Source organism: Eurypyga helias, unplaced genomic scaffold, assembly GCF_000690775.1.
Source record: "Eurypyga helias isolate BGI_N326 unplaced genomic scaffold, ASM69077v1 scaffold47977, whole genome shotgun sequence".
NCBI lineage: Eukaryota > Metazoa > Chordata > Aves > Eurypygiformes > Eurypygidae > Eurypyga > Eurypyga helias.
Genome location: NW_010261948.1, coordinates 3051 through 16571, shown reverse-complemented (window position 1 = coordinate 16571; position 13521 = coordinate 3051). Strand labels below are relative to the sequence as shown.

The 13521-nt window shown below is 52.7% G+C and overlaps 1 protein-coding gene across 1 annotated transcript; it reads left to right on the top strand.

Moving 5' to 3' along the window:
* Positions 1-4001: 4001 nt before the first annotated feature.
* LOC104505133 (myosin-M heavy chain-like) lies at positions 4002-9618 on the top strand. Its single transcript, XM_010155533.1, has 5 exons — positions 4002-4234; positions 4943-5147; positions 5554-6176; positions 7887-8032; positions 8823-9618. Exons 1-5 carry the CDS (start codon positions 4160-4162, stop codon positions 9616-9618), a joined length of 1845 nt encoding a protein of 614 aa, XP_010153835.1. The 5' UTR covers positions 4002-4159.
* The last annotated feature ends 3903 nt before the right edge of the window (positions 9619-13521 follow it).

The window sequence follows — 13521 nt, the reverse complement described above, 5'->3', positions numbered from 1 at the left end:
TTCCTCCGACTCTCCCAGCCTCCGAACGCTTTCTGCCCAGGGCCTTTATGGTTTCAGTGTGGTTTCTGTGCTTTTAACATCCGCAGTGCTTTTTGTTTCTGTGAGTGTTCAGTCTCCCTAGTTGGATTTGTTAACATCTATGAGGTGATTCTATTAATGGTGGTAATTGATCTAAAAATGAGAATGACAGCGGTTCCAGTGTTAGAGAGGCTGTTTCATGTGAAGGACACACCCTGGCCTTGTAATAACAATTAATGGTAAAGGCTGTCATTTCCTCAGGATAGGAGGAGGAAGACAAATCTGTTGGCAATGCCAAAGTGGTTAGTGGGAAACTCCAGTTTCCTTTATCTGGAAATTTCTCAATTGTCCGTCCTTTTCACCCAAGACTGTAAAGTGCCTGAATATTCATTTATAACTCCAGCTGATTCTCACTGCAGAGGTGGGAGACTTTTTGTTTGGATGTTTTGGTTCCTCAATTATGATCGCTGACATCCAGACATTTTTTCTAAGTCTCAAGTGAAATGAGCTGAAAGCTGGGAATGTGGTTCCATTTCCATAGATACTGAACTCAGCAAGCCTTGGATAGAGATGTTGTGATGGAGCATCACACAATAAGATAGCTGAAATTGTCATCTCTTTCTAGTGTTTCTGTGCAAGTGCTACAGTTGTACAAAGCAGTTTTGTCTGGTAAGTTAATTGCCGCCCTAGTAATTCACAGTTAATTACTTAAGATTCATTCAAGTGGCTTAATAATTCATCAGTGAAGATTTGATTTTCAGGTTCATAATGTGGCAGCTTTAGCTCCCTCATGGGTCACTGGATACCTGTGAGTTTGGTTGTAGTCCTGGTGAGGACAGGGTGTGAGATCTAGGTGGAAATCCTGTAGCCTTTCAATAGAGAGTCTATTTTTGGAACTTGTTTAAGCAGCAAATTGTTCAGGATAAGGACGTGCAGGCACCTGTGGTTCCTGTCTGTGAAATGACCAAGGCTGTGACTAATGTCTGTGACATCCCTAAGGAAGAGAGCTTCCTGAAACGAGTGATGGGGCGTATTTAGGATGACACCGGGGTGGTAGGTACAGTAACAGCTTCCCGTAGCAGAGGACTCCAAGTGTGGAAGGCAGGTGCCAGCAGGGGAGGAGCAGACTAATGTTTCCATTAGTCAGAAAGAGTCAGGAACGTGGAAAGTGCTGAGAACTGCTGGCCTGGACAATGAGAACAACCGTGAAGAATCCCATACACACTGCAAAGGGAAGTGGGTGCATTTCCAGTTGTACACCACATACCCAGTGCCTCTGCTGCCATGAAATTCAGGAATGGTGGCCCAGAGGTTTAAAAGGACATTCAGAAAGAACCTGTCCTCCCTGTTCTGACCCAAGTGCATCGTTTGTCTTGGAGAGAACAGGGAAAACTGGCACTAACCCCAGGCAGAAAACTCTGATCCCAGTAAGTGGTCAGATCCCACAGAAGGAAACATGCTGGAGTCCCCCCTTCTGCAGCTCCGCATGAGAGCAGAGGGGACTGCTTGAGCAGGCATGGGCATAGACCTGTTGGCAGCCCAGACCCCTGCCAGGGGCAGTGGACTGGAGGAAGGGGCGATATCCCTTTTTCTTGGCTAAGCCACGGGCAAAGGTTCAAGGAGCAGCCCTAAGTTTGGGTTCTACAAAACTGCTTGTATCCCCCTTGTCCTGTCTACCTGCCTCTGATCGCACTGGTGGTGCGGCACAGAGCGGCGGCTCTCTTGGGCAGCGCTCACCCCGCTCAGCACGGCCAGGACATCGTGCAGGAGGGGTCTAGTCACAACTACAAGTAGTGCAGTCAAGCCAGGGATGAAGAAACCTCCTTTCACAGAGTGTGGGCTCTGCATCCTTGCCTTCCTTACCTCTCTCTGACCAGCCATGGGGTGGGTTGAATTTTCCACTTAGGGGAACAGTAATATTCTGGAGTACTTTCCATGTTTAGGTTGATGACCTTGAAGCACTGTAAAAATGACAATGAAAGCTCAGCTTCTCTCTGAGAGTATGGTCTGTATGGTGGGAGGTGGTGTGGCCAAGAGGGGAATATTCCAGTTGTGAGCTCTGCTGCTGACCTTGGACACATTCCGTTGCCTCTCTGTGCCTCAGCATGTTCCCTTCTTTCTGCATGTTTCCACCAGAAGCTTTTTGGGCAGGAGTAGCTTTTGGAAATGGTGTGTTTCTGGCAGTAGCAGATTCTCTTTAAGAACTTTCTTGCCCCTTAATCTCGGCCTTCACCCCCACAGGTTTGCCCAGCTGAGCTGTTCACACTTCACCCAACTCAATGAAACATCCGTGAAATTATCTGGCTGAGAATACTTTTCTTTAAACTCAGACCATTTCAAGGCTGATTTTAGGTCATGGCCACAGAGCCAGTTACACAAGGCTAAGGGAGTGGTGCCCCAAACGTGGCTGGGAATGGGAGGGAGGAAGGAGACGGGAACCTCTCAAGCCGGTGGCGGTACCACCGTGGGACACGGCCTCACTGTGTGCCTGTGCTGCTCGCCCTGCAGCCCTGGAAGGGGGCTGACACAGCCCGTGCTACAGACTGCTCCGTGACAGCACTGATGTTGGTACCTCCTTTGTACAGGCCTGGAGGGGTGAAGTGACGCTTCCAAATCCGCCTGGCAGGGAGTTAGCACAGCCAAACGTACAGGCCAGGAGCCTGCCGTTAGCACCGTGCCGTTGCTGCGCAGCTGCGGCTAAACTCCGTAAGCTGGTAAATCCCCTGGTACTTGGAAGCGTAAATGGAGGAAGATGAAAAAGCATCAGCTGGAAAGTTGCAAACCAACTTTTCTGGCCTGACAACAGAGTCAGTTTGTGTTCTGGGATTTGTTTCCTCTTCAGCGATTTTGGTATTGGCTGATGGTTTGTTATTGGAGTGAACTGTCATTCATTGTAAGGAAAATGCCCATCTGTCTGATGTGTTTGCGTGCAGCAGACAGTGTTGGAACTGCACATTAGCTCTGTGACCTACCAGCCTAAGTTCGTAAGTGAAGCCTTTAAGAAGAAGCAGATTTCTGTCAGAGGAGACTTTTGTTAGGCATAAAATACATGGATAACCTGAAATATGTTCCAGACACTGGCTTCCTGTATGTACAAGCATCCATGTCCAATCCTCACAACCTTTCTATTTGAAGGAATCCAAGCCCATAAAAATTAAGTAAACTCAAAGTAAAAATATTAATATTCTTCCAAGCAGGCTTCATTATGCATCGAAATTAGGTGTCTTAGAGAGTCCGTTCAACAAAATGTATCACAAGAAGCATCACAAACTACAGCCTGTCAACCACTCTGTCAGGTCAGTGGTTTTGCACCAGACAGTGTCTGTCTGGAGAGGTGATGTTGTGCACAGAGAGGGGAATGTGGGGTTGGAACAGGCCGTCTGTATCAGCCAGGCCAGGCTCTTGTTAGCACCAGGCAGCCGTGAGTAAGAGCATCTCAGAATAGCCATGTGAGAACAGGGTCTGCCAATCTTTTGGGGGCTCTTAAGTGCACCAAAAGACCTGATCCTGAGTTCACTGAAAGCAGGGGGAGTCTTTCCAGTGGTTTCAGCAGGCTTGGGATCATATGAGATGAAAAACAGAAGGAAAGCTCCTTTAATCTTCTAATCTCTTCAAAGTATTATGGCTTTTAGCAGGTAATTTTCTTCCAGATGAGCAATATGGTTTCTGTGTTGACAATATCTTTTAAATACCATCAAATATGGATATGGCCTACTTAGAAAGAGGTTTTTCTGGTCCCTATGGGAGAACTTCTTGTGTTATGGACACAAAAATGCCCTGTGCACACCCGAGACTTGATTTCCCAGACTGACGCTGGCATGAGTGCAGTTACCCAGTCTGCAGTCCTAGAACTGAGCTGTGTTTAGAGCCCCTGAAACACAGGCACAGCCATCCACGCCGACCAGCCTAGATTCCTGCCCGCGCTTCCCTCAACAGTTGCGGCTGGTTCTTCAAACCTGGGCTTGCTGCTCAGTCTCGTGCCGGGAACGGCAGGTGAAGTGCCTGTGTGTGATGTTCACTGGTCTGCTTCTTCCCCTGCAGCTGCAATGCTGAGACTGCCGCCAAATCCCCCTCCAAGGGAGAGCGTCATCTGAGGGAAGCTGATCTCCCACCTCCGGAGGACAGCCAGCAGCCCACAGCCATGTCCATGGCAACAGAGACCTGGGAAGACAAGCCAAGCAATGAGACATCCAGCGACACTCCACCTGCAGGGAATGTAAGGGAGAAGAATTCCCCTCTCCTCACGGGCACGCGGTCAGCAGTTTTTGTCTTGTTAGAAACCCTACAGGCTCCCTTTGTTGAAAGAGCTGGGCAGACTCGGAGCCTGGGATCTGAGATCCCACCAACTCCCAGGAGCGATTAAACTCTGTTAGAAGCATTTCTAACGCCGACAGGAGTCGGTTTAGTGCCCTGGCCTGTCTGCCGCTGCATCTCTTGCGGAGTGCAGCAGGAACTCCTTCACGGCTTTCACTGCGCCGGGACCCCCCCGTTGCTGGACTGCCCAGAGACCAGCCACGCTGCCTCCGGGTCCCCACTTGGTCACACGGCTGGCGTAGGAAAGGTGTAGGATACGTTCCCAGAAGAGCGGCAAGCTAGCTCGCGTCCTGGAGGACAGGCTTAGCCCCGCCTTTAGGCCCTTAGCCAGGACTGTGCTGTTGCCTTCCTCGTGGATATTTGACAGCCGTGACCCAGCCACCACGCAGCGTGTACTCAGAGCTACGCAACAGCAGAGGGCAAGGGGGCCTTGCTGCTAGGGCTAACCGAGACGGAGGGACCCGAGGGGACAGATTTCCTAATGATCATGCAGCAGTTCCACTGCTGACGAGTTGCCTTTTCCCTCCTTTAGCAACTGAAGTCCCGTGCCTGCAAGCCAGGTGCTGCTTTGACCACCTCCTTGCTCCCAACCCACTTGCTTTTCTTGCAGACCCCCAGTCCCGGCTGCCGCCGATCCAGCTCTGACATCGTCCACGAGAGCACGGATGGCGCCAAGGCCCAGCGGGAGTGCCGGCTGCGGCCGCACTTCAGTGACCCTATGCCGACAGACTCCGTGAAGAGGAAGCAGCTGGAGCTGAAGATTGCAGCTGCGGCGCGGCAGCACGCACAGAAGCGTCGGCAGGAGCGAGACTACGGTACCCGCGCTCAGAGGGGGCTGATGGGCCAGGCGCTGAACCCTGCTGCACTGGTGGAAATGGGGAGTGTAACGACCTGGGGGAGGGAAGCGTTCTGGGTTGAACGCGGTTGTGCAAGACAACGGGGTCACTCTGCTGGGTCTCTGTCCCTGCCTGGCAGATGGCGGCGGGGGAGAGAGACCAAATGGGTTCACAGGTATGGGCAGAGCAGTGGGACAGGTTTCACCTGGGGGCCATTTACTTTTGAGACCTTCCCATCAGCAAAGCAGGAGGAGGGTCAGCCAGCAGCTCTGCTTTCAACAGATCTCCATCTCCAGAGTTCCTGCCACTCACGGCTGTGCCAGCCTAAGCTCCTCGGGTGAACTGTGTGCCAGCAGTGCCTGTAATGATTTGTGTCTGTTCTCAGGTCCAGTGGTAGCAAAAGCCAACCTTGGCCATGGTGGCAGCTTTGATGAGACCCGCCATGCCCCGCGTGGCTCTCTGCGCTCCAGACATCATTGGAGCAACGTCAGCAGCCTGAGCACGGACAGCGGGATTGTTGGCGTGAATGATGTCCGGGATGACCTGGATCCCAGTGAGGCCACCCGCACCAAGTCAGCGGATGTGGAGAGGGCAGATAGCGGCATCGGCCAGATGCCAGCCAGAAAGTGGAGGAACAGGGCATCTGAGACGCTGAGCTCCCTGCAGGCCTGGGAAGCGCACCGTCCCTGCACCGACTGCGGAGAAAGGGACCTGCCGGTGGAGACGGATGTGCAGAACTGCAATCAGAGGCGGGCTGACCTCTGTGAGAAGTGCCGCAAGCGCAGGACGGAGCGCAAGGAGTCTGTGCTGGAGTTTGTCAACACGGAGGCCAGCTACGGAGAGGACCTGCGCATCATCAAAGAGGAGTTCTACCTCCCCATGCAGGCAGCTGGGCTGCTGAGCCAGGAGCAGCTCCTGGGCATCTTCAGCAACATCCAGGAGCTCATCGACCTCAACGAGAACTTCCTGGAGGTACTCCAGGAGGAGATTGATCAGGCCTTTGACCAGGTATGATGCTGCGTGCTCTACAGGGGCTGGGCTGAACCAGAGAGATGGGAATAGGTTTTGCATTAGGAAGGCAGCATAGATGGAGCGGGGGATCAGGATGTAGGACTCCTGGGTTCTGGCCATCTGCCCAGTCCCTTCCTCTCTCAGCTATTATAAACCAATGGTTTCCGTAGGCTCATTCAGGTGACAGCTGGCCTCACTCTCTGCTCTGGTAACACCACTGGCATGAGCAGACCGTTGCTCATTTATCCCGTTAACAGGATCTAACTGTCCCCTTACCAAAGTCAGCTTTAAGCCAGTTAGCTTGGGCACTGACCAGCATGTGACCACGGGGGCACTGACAGGAGTGTGGCTGTGAGGGCAGAGAGCACAGCCTGGGCTGGCCACCCGAGGGACGGAGGGACCAAGCTCCCAGGCCACGCTCTTACCCAACACCGAGCTGGCTCGCTTCAGGCTGGCTTGGGTGTGCTGGCTTTGGGCTGCAGTAAGTTGCAGCTTGCCCCTAGGCTGGCTGGGGCCCGGCTGCACAGCCGGCTCCCTGCTCTGGTGAGAGCTGACCCTTACACCTCTGTGTACCTGTTGCTTCTACTGGTGCACCCTGACTTGCACAGAGGACTTTCCTACCCCATGAGCGTGGTGCTCAGAGGGCAGAGAAATAGAAATAAGACTCTTCAGCCGCACAGTCACTGCGAAGGACACATAAACAGCCTTATAGCCCCCTTTCTTCAAGAAAGCAAACCCCACTTGTTGCTGTATCAGTCTCACCAGGATGTTCTCTAGGAAGCACATCCCGCCCTCCTTTCCCTCTCCGGAACTCTGCATGTCAGGCTGAGCGACACATGTCCAAAACCTGGCAACTTTGACACTCACTCTCATGCACCTGGCACAGTGAGGACAGATGTGCGCTGAGGGTGTGATGTCCCCTGTGAATAATTTATTGAGACAGTCACTTCTGCAAACAGCCCTGGCTTTCCCTGTCTCCTCCTCCATGTTGCCCTTTGCAGTCAGAGCTCAGTACTGCACCAAAAAGCTGCCAGGAGCCAGAGTTGCTCCCTCTTTTGCTGCTCAAATGAGTAGTGACTGCAGAGCGTGTCAGCATATGCCTGGACAAAGCTAAGAGCATTATGTGGTACCACATTCTTACTATTCCTGGAATTCAGAGAACAATTTACCATCAACTTTATTTTTCCCTTAAGCATCCAAGTGGCCAGTAAGAGCACAAGTGAAGGAGACTGCTTCCCAGCCAGACCAGTCCTGGGAACAACTGCAGAAGTTGCTAAGTGCCCTGTCTATTCCCTGAATTACAGGCCTCCTCTGCCCATTTGCTCCTAAATACAATTAATTTATGGAGTGCTGCATCAGCCTTATGGCAGTCCTGCAAGAAGGGCCCCAGTACACCCTCCTGACTGGCAGGCTCGCTCTAGCCTCTGGCATTTGAGCCCCTGCTCTGTTGAGCTGGCCGAGCCCACAGGAGCAGAGAAGACATCTCTGTACGTGTAGAAGAGCAAGCAGTTAGACCAGCTTTCCTTCCCCTTCCCACACACTCTTCCCCCAGGACCTGCAGGGACTGCCTTTCCGCCAGGAAGGGTGAGCACGGCCCCACCTTCGGTGCTCCCCGGCCCCCGCAGTAGGTGCGTGCTGACAGGCCCGATCGCGGGCCGTGCCTGTGCCTCTCGAGCTAACCCAGCAGGGGCTCTTCCGTGCTTGCAGGCTGACAATGACCTGATGACCGTGTGCATCGGTGAAATATTCCTCGAGTTTGTCAACATGCTGCCAGCCTTTCAGACCTACTGTCTCCAGCAGTCCTCCTCCGTGAACATGCTCAACGCGCTGGAGAAGGAGAAGGAGCTGCTCAGGTGAGAAAAGGGCCGGGCGTTTTCTTCCAGGCTTTGGGGACAGGGAGGCACCAGGCTGAGGGCGAAGCCTTTGCCAGCTCAACTAGATCAAAGATCTGATGCTGACGCTCCTCAGTGCTGAGCTGCTCTCTCCTGGGGTGAGCAATTTACTTTCCAGAATAGATTAACCCCTTGATACCTCCACCGAGGCAGCCCCAGCTGGATCCTGTATTTTGTGGTACCAGGGTTTGCCCACGGACCGCTGGGCTGGGAACAGCTCACTCCCTGCACCGGGGCATGGATTGGGTTTCCACTGGGGAAAGCCACTGTGGGAACCATGAATCTGTTTCCCGCCCCTAGCCCTGGCCTGCTGGGCAGCGTCAGGCGAGTCACTTCTCTCTCTCCATGGCAACAGCGTGATGATGGTACCAAATCCTTGCTCAGAGTGTGTGTCATCTAATGATGAAAGGAGCCACAGATTGATGTAATCTGATGGAAGCTGACGTGTCTGCCTCAGGCTGACGTCACCATACCAGAGGGAGGTGACACCCTCATCATTTTACGGGGATTTACTAGACGGCCGCCAGCGTGTTACGTGCTGGTGTCCCACACCTCATCGCTGTCCTGCGGCTGAGCACAGCTGCGGGAATCGCTCTCCGTGTTGGAGAAGGTGGAGTTCACAGGGCTGTTAAAACCGGAGGGGAGGCTGTGGTGCCCCGCCGCTGTCAGCACCACACTCATTGCTTTTAGGATTGCAGCATCTGCTGGCGGAACGGCCACCCTTTCACCCCCTGTTCTTAAATCCCTGCAGAATATTCCTCAACGTCTCCCAGAACGACAACACAGCCCTGCGGCGGATGAACTTGAGGTCCTTCCTGATGGCCCCTTTGCAGAGAGTCACCAAGTACCCACTGCTGCTCAGCAGGATCATCAAGGCCACCACCGAGTACCACCCAGATCACGGCAGCCTGCGGGAGGCCAAGAGCCGCATCGAGTCCCACCTGGAGCACATCAACATGAAAACCAAGCAGGAGGGGAACACGTGGACCCTCCGCTCCTTTCGGCAGGACAGCAAGAAGAAGAGGGAAGTCATCAACATCGAGATGAGAGAAACTGCCCTCAAAACGGTCGGTTGGCTGCGGGAGGAGACGCGGTTTGTAATGGAGGGCTCTCTGCAGCTGGCCCAGCCCCCCGACGGCCAGTGGGTGAAGAAAGGCAGCAAGACCCTCAAGTTCCAGAACATGCAGGTCCTCCTCCTGGTGAACATGAAGCGAGCGTCCGAGTCCAGCCTGGAGTCAGCCGAGCCAGGGCCTGTGAAGGATGCCGTGCTGGTACTCATCAGGGACAAAAATAACGGGAAGTTCCACTTGCTCAGGGAGCCCTTGAGGCTGAGTAATTGCATCGTCTCCACCGATCCTGACTGCGATGACACTTTTGAACTCATTGAGATCAGGCGGGAGGCATTTGTGTTCCGGGACAGCGACCGGGCGCGGACTCACCACTGGTTCAGGCAGATCAGGCGGTACTCGAGGGAGCTGGGCTCCTGGAAGAAGCGGCGGAACGCGCTGCCCAACATCATGATCAGCACCCCTCACACCAGGCCCTGAGCCCGGCAGGGCCAGTGCCACCTGCGGAGGACCAGCAAGAGCCTCGGTGGCTTGAACTTGCTCCGCTCCACGGACGACACCGGGAGGAGCCTGGCCCACAGAGACTCAGCAGCACTGGAAACCAGCATTACAGCCCAATTCTGGTCTCCAGCCTCAGGACGCACAACCTTTTTGTGGCTGATGTACACACAGAGATGGGCTTCCCTCGAGGAACAGATCTCTGGAGGAAAATACCGGGTTTAACTTGTTAATAGTGCACTGTGGGAGAATGATGTCTGATGCTTGCCATTGCATGGATTGTGTTGAAAGCCAGTCTTGACGAGAAGAGAGGGGTTTACCACCACTGACTATATTTCATCAGCATTAGGGAAAGTCAGGGTCAAAATTAGGTACAGTATTATGCAACAGGGGAGGAAAGTTGGAGAAAATGATGTTTTCCACCGCTACTCCTAAAGACTGTATTTCATTATTCACCTCTGTATATTCAATGAAAATACTTGTATAAAAAGAAAGGTCTTTCATCTTTAATCCAAATCAAGTAGGTATTGATTTGCTCAGATTCAGCTGCATGCACACAGCAAAGGAAAAAAAACCAGCAGACAATACGAGGGGTTCTTTCGCTCTGGCGCGTACACCCCAGAGATGTGTAAAACCTGTGGAAGAGCAGTAGCCCCCCACTGGAGGTCTGTTATTTAACTTGGAGACTGGAACATAATGCTGCGTCTGAAATATCTCAGAAGTGTATGTAAATACAGCTCCGCTGCCACTAACGGTGACCCTAAAAGTTTGCAACTATTTAAACGATGTAATCTAGTGTATTTCAAAATTTAATTGAAAGGAACAATTTACATTGTACTGTAGAGTAACATAAAAGGTTTTAATAATTAAGTTTCAATGACTTTAGATGGGTATTTTTTTAAGTACTTGTTTTCTGGAGTAGCTATTTAGCGTGGGTGGCATTCAGGGGAACAATGTGCCTGCGTCTGTGCTTTGGATCCCCTGAGCAGAATTCAGGGGCTACTCCTCCTGAGACTGGGAGAACGGTACCCTAATTCTGACTAGACAACAATAGACTGGCACAAAATCTCATGCTCTGGCCGCAGCTCTGCCTGGGCAGGTCACAAAAGTGCTGCCCCGTTAAGGTCCGGCCTCTCTCGGCTCCGCAGCAGGGAAATGACTCCAAGCCGAACAATGGTGAAAAAGGCAAACAGGGTTTAACCTTTTCAGCCTGACATTAGTACTGACGGTGGCCTTGCGATTACACCGTCAGCGAAATGCCAGGCTGTGACTTGCACAGCAAAGGCCAGATTACAGCCCTGGAGGCTCAATAAAGGAGCCTGCATTTTGGTCGGTGGGTCTCAGAGGACAGCCTGTAAAGGTTCTTTCAGCCCCCCGGGGTAAAGACAAAGCCAATCAGTATTATTCACTCCCAACGAAGTATTTCTGTTTCAGACATCTGTTTTACACACAAGGAAGCGTATTTGTGTATTCCCCCAGAGACCACCCAGCGTCAGCGAGCGCCCAGACGAAGGCAGACAGAGGTTACCTTCACATGGGTAGGCCCAGCCTTGTAGATCACCCCAGGCCTGAGCAGGCCTCTAAGCCATGCCCGGTGCCACGGCTGCCAGGGCTGTTTACACTGCTCCCGGCACTGCGGCAGACGCCAGCAGCGAGACACGTGCGTACGGGGTGTATTTTCATCTGCGTTTGTCCTTGAGGAGACAGGAGTGAGTCCATCATCAGAGGCTTTACAAACATGCACCCAAGATGCGAAGGGCAGCGCGCAGCTGAGCGCTGTAGCGAGCCAGAGCTGGCAAAACGCATGCTGGGGCAGCAGCCTGCCTCCCTCAAGCAAGCTGGAATATCTAACAGCCTGCAAGCCTCAGTCCCCCAACGTGCAAAAAGCCACAGCTTGTAGCACCTCTGCTTTCTCTTCTGAGACCGAAACGGCGCAGCTGCCTTCTCCTCGTTACCTCCAGTGGCAGTTTTGATAAGGGAAGGCATGAGTACAGTAACCCTAACAGCTTAATTTATCCAGCAAGTGGCTTTGACGGCTGCAGAAAGCTGCTGCTTTCTGGATGGTTTTCAACTGCTTTGCAGCGCAGTGATTTTCTCCACACCACGCTCAGAACCTGCCGTGGACTGTTTGTACAGTCCTATCTTTAAATCAAGATACCTTCAGTCACCCTGCCTGTTCAAACAGGTTGGAAAAACAATAAGCGTATGGAAAAGGTCCGATACTCAGCGTCAATTGTGCGCTTGGGTGATTGTTGTTTGCCAGATCCGGGGTTTTTCTAGGTATCGCAGGAAACACCTGCCTGCCAGGCTCCTCGTAATCGCAGCCTATTTCCTCTGAACCAGGCAAACTCTCCCCAAAAGAAGGTCTGCAAGTAATTACCGGGCGTTGAGTTACGAGCAGGACGTGTACTTGGTGTTTTAGCCCTGTCCTAAAAAACCCGCGGCCAGGGAGCAGCACAAGCTCTTTGACGTGGGACAGCCTGCTAGGGAAGCGACAGCCCGGGCGCTGAACCTGTCGAACCAGCGGCTGTGCTTCCCGTGGTGTTTGTCTGGAGCCCATGTGTACTCAGCTGCCGGCCTGCCCTTCGATTACAGGCGGTGACAGGGAGCAGGAGCACAGAACAACCTCTCTGGCCCTGCGAGGGCTCGTGCTGGGGGTGGGCCTGCGCAGGAAGGGCGAGGAGCGGCCGCGCACCGACAAGGCGGTAGGTTTCCGTAACCCTCAGGCCCTTTTCTGAACTGGATGATTCCTCTCCTGGGACGTTCCAGGTCTTTCGGTATCACGTGTACACATCTCGCTTGGCAGCCCCGGAGATTAGTTGTGCTGTATTTTTCCATTTCTGATTAACAAACCTGACAAAACCCAGGGTACTCGGGAACAGGGTTGTCTCTAAGCCAAGAAAGCAATTATTTGTTCCAAACTGGCCGTCCTAGGGCTCGGTAGCAGTTTTGTGCCTCTCAGAAGTCATGACTGACAATACTAGGATTACTTTTCAAGACTCCCACCCACTGAACTTACCCTCCTAGTACAAGCAGGCCTCTCTGGAAGTACCACGTTAGGGGGGGAAAGAGAAGGATCACTCCACTGATTATCAGAACTCACAAATGACCATTAGCAAAAGCTTAGGATGAGTTTTACCCGTCATTTACCAAGAAAACAACAACAGGCCGTCCTTATCATAGAGTCCATGTAGTTTTGAGCTCCCAAGGCAGACACACAACACAACACTGGATCTAGAGCCCCCTCGGAGATCAGGTCCCAGGGAAAGAAGGAATAGCGGCTTTGAGAGCCAGCAGCCTGGGTGGGAAAGCCTGAAAAAAACGTGGGGAGAGGAAGAGCAAATACTTCAGAGGGCAGAGACTTCTGCTCTGGTGAACAGATACCTTCCCCTTTACCATGTTCTTGGACACTCCTGGTTGTCCTTGACAGAAGTGAGGATGGGGAAGGGGCGTTCCGCGTGGGTCTCCGCTGTGTGATCACGAACACACCTGAGAGGGAGCACCAGCGTTGGTCTGGCACCAAGAAGCTGCTGGAGCTGTCAGTGGAGGCTGAGATTGACCTCAGCACATCCCAAACCCTCCAAACCAGATCTGAGATCATCTCTGATCTCCTGCCTGGGGAACTGGGTCATTTAATGCATGTGAATCTGTTATGGAGCTGAAGTCCCAGGAAGGGCTCCAGCAGGAGACTGGGTGAATCTTGCACTCTCTTGCTTGTCCCTGAGATCCTCAAAGGGAAGATGACTCAAATCTAGCACCATGTCAGAGAGACCCCTCAGGGCTCGTGGAGGAGGCAGCGTAGTAACTCGTTTCATGTCAGCCACCTCTCCTCTTAAATGTGTGTTGGGGAACCAGGTGAGATTCAGCTGGAATTAGGCTGACATT

What these genes read in the sequence shown, in the direction of transcription:
- LOC104505133 (XM_010155533.1), top strand. Translation starts at nt 4,160, where the DNA reads ATGTCCATGGCAACAGAGACCTGGGAAGACAAGCCAAGCAATGAGACA. An exon ending in TCGGCAGGAGCGAGACTACG is followed by an intron (nt 5,148 to 5,553) that starts GTACCCGCGCTC and finishes GTCTGTTCTCAG; the next exon opens with GTCCAGTGGTAGCAAAAGCC. An exon ending in TTGATCAGGCCTTTGACCAG is followed by an intron (nt 6,177 to 7,886) that starts GTATGATGCTGC and finishes CCGTGCTTGCAG; the next exon opens with GCTGACAATGACCTGATGAC.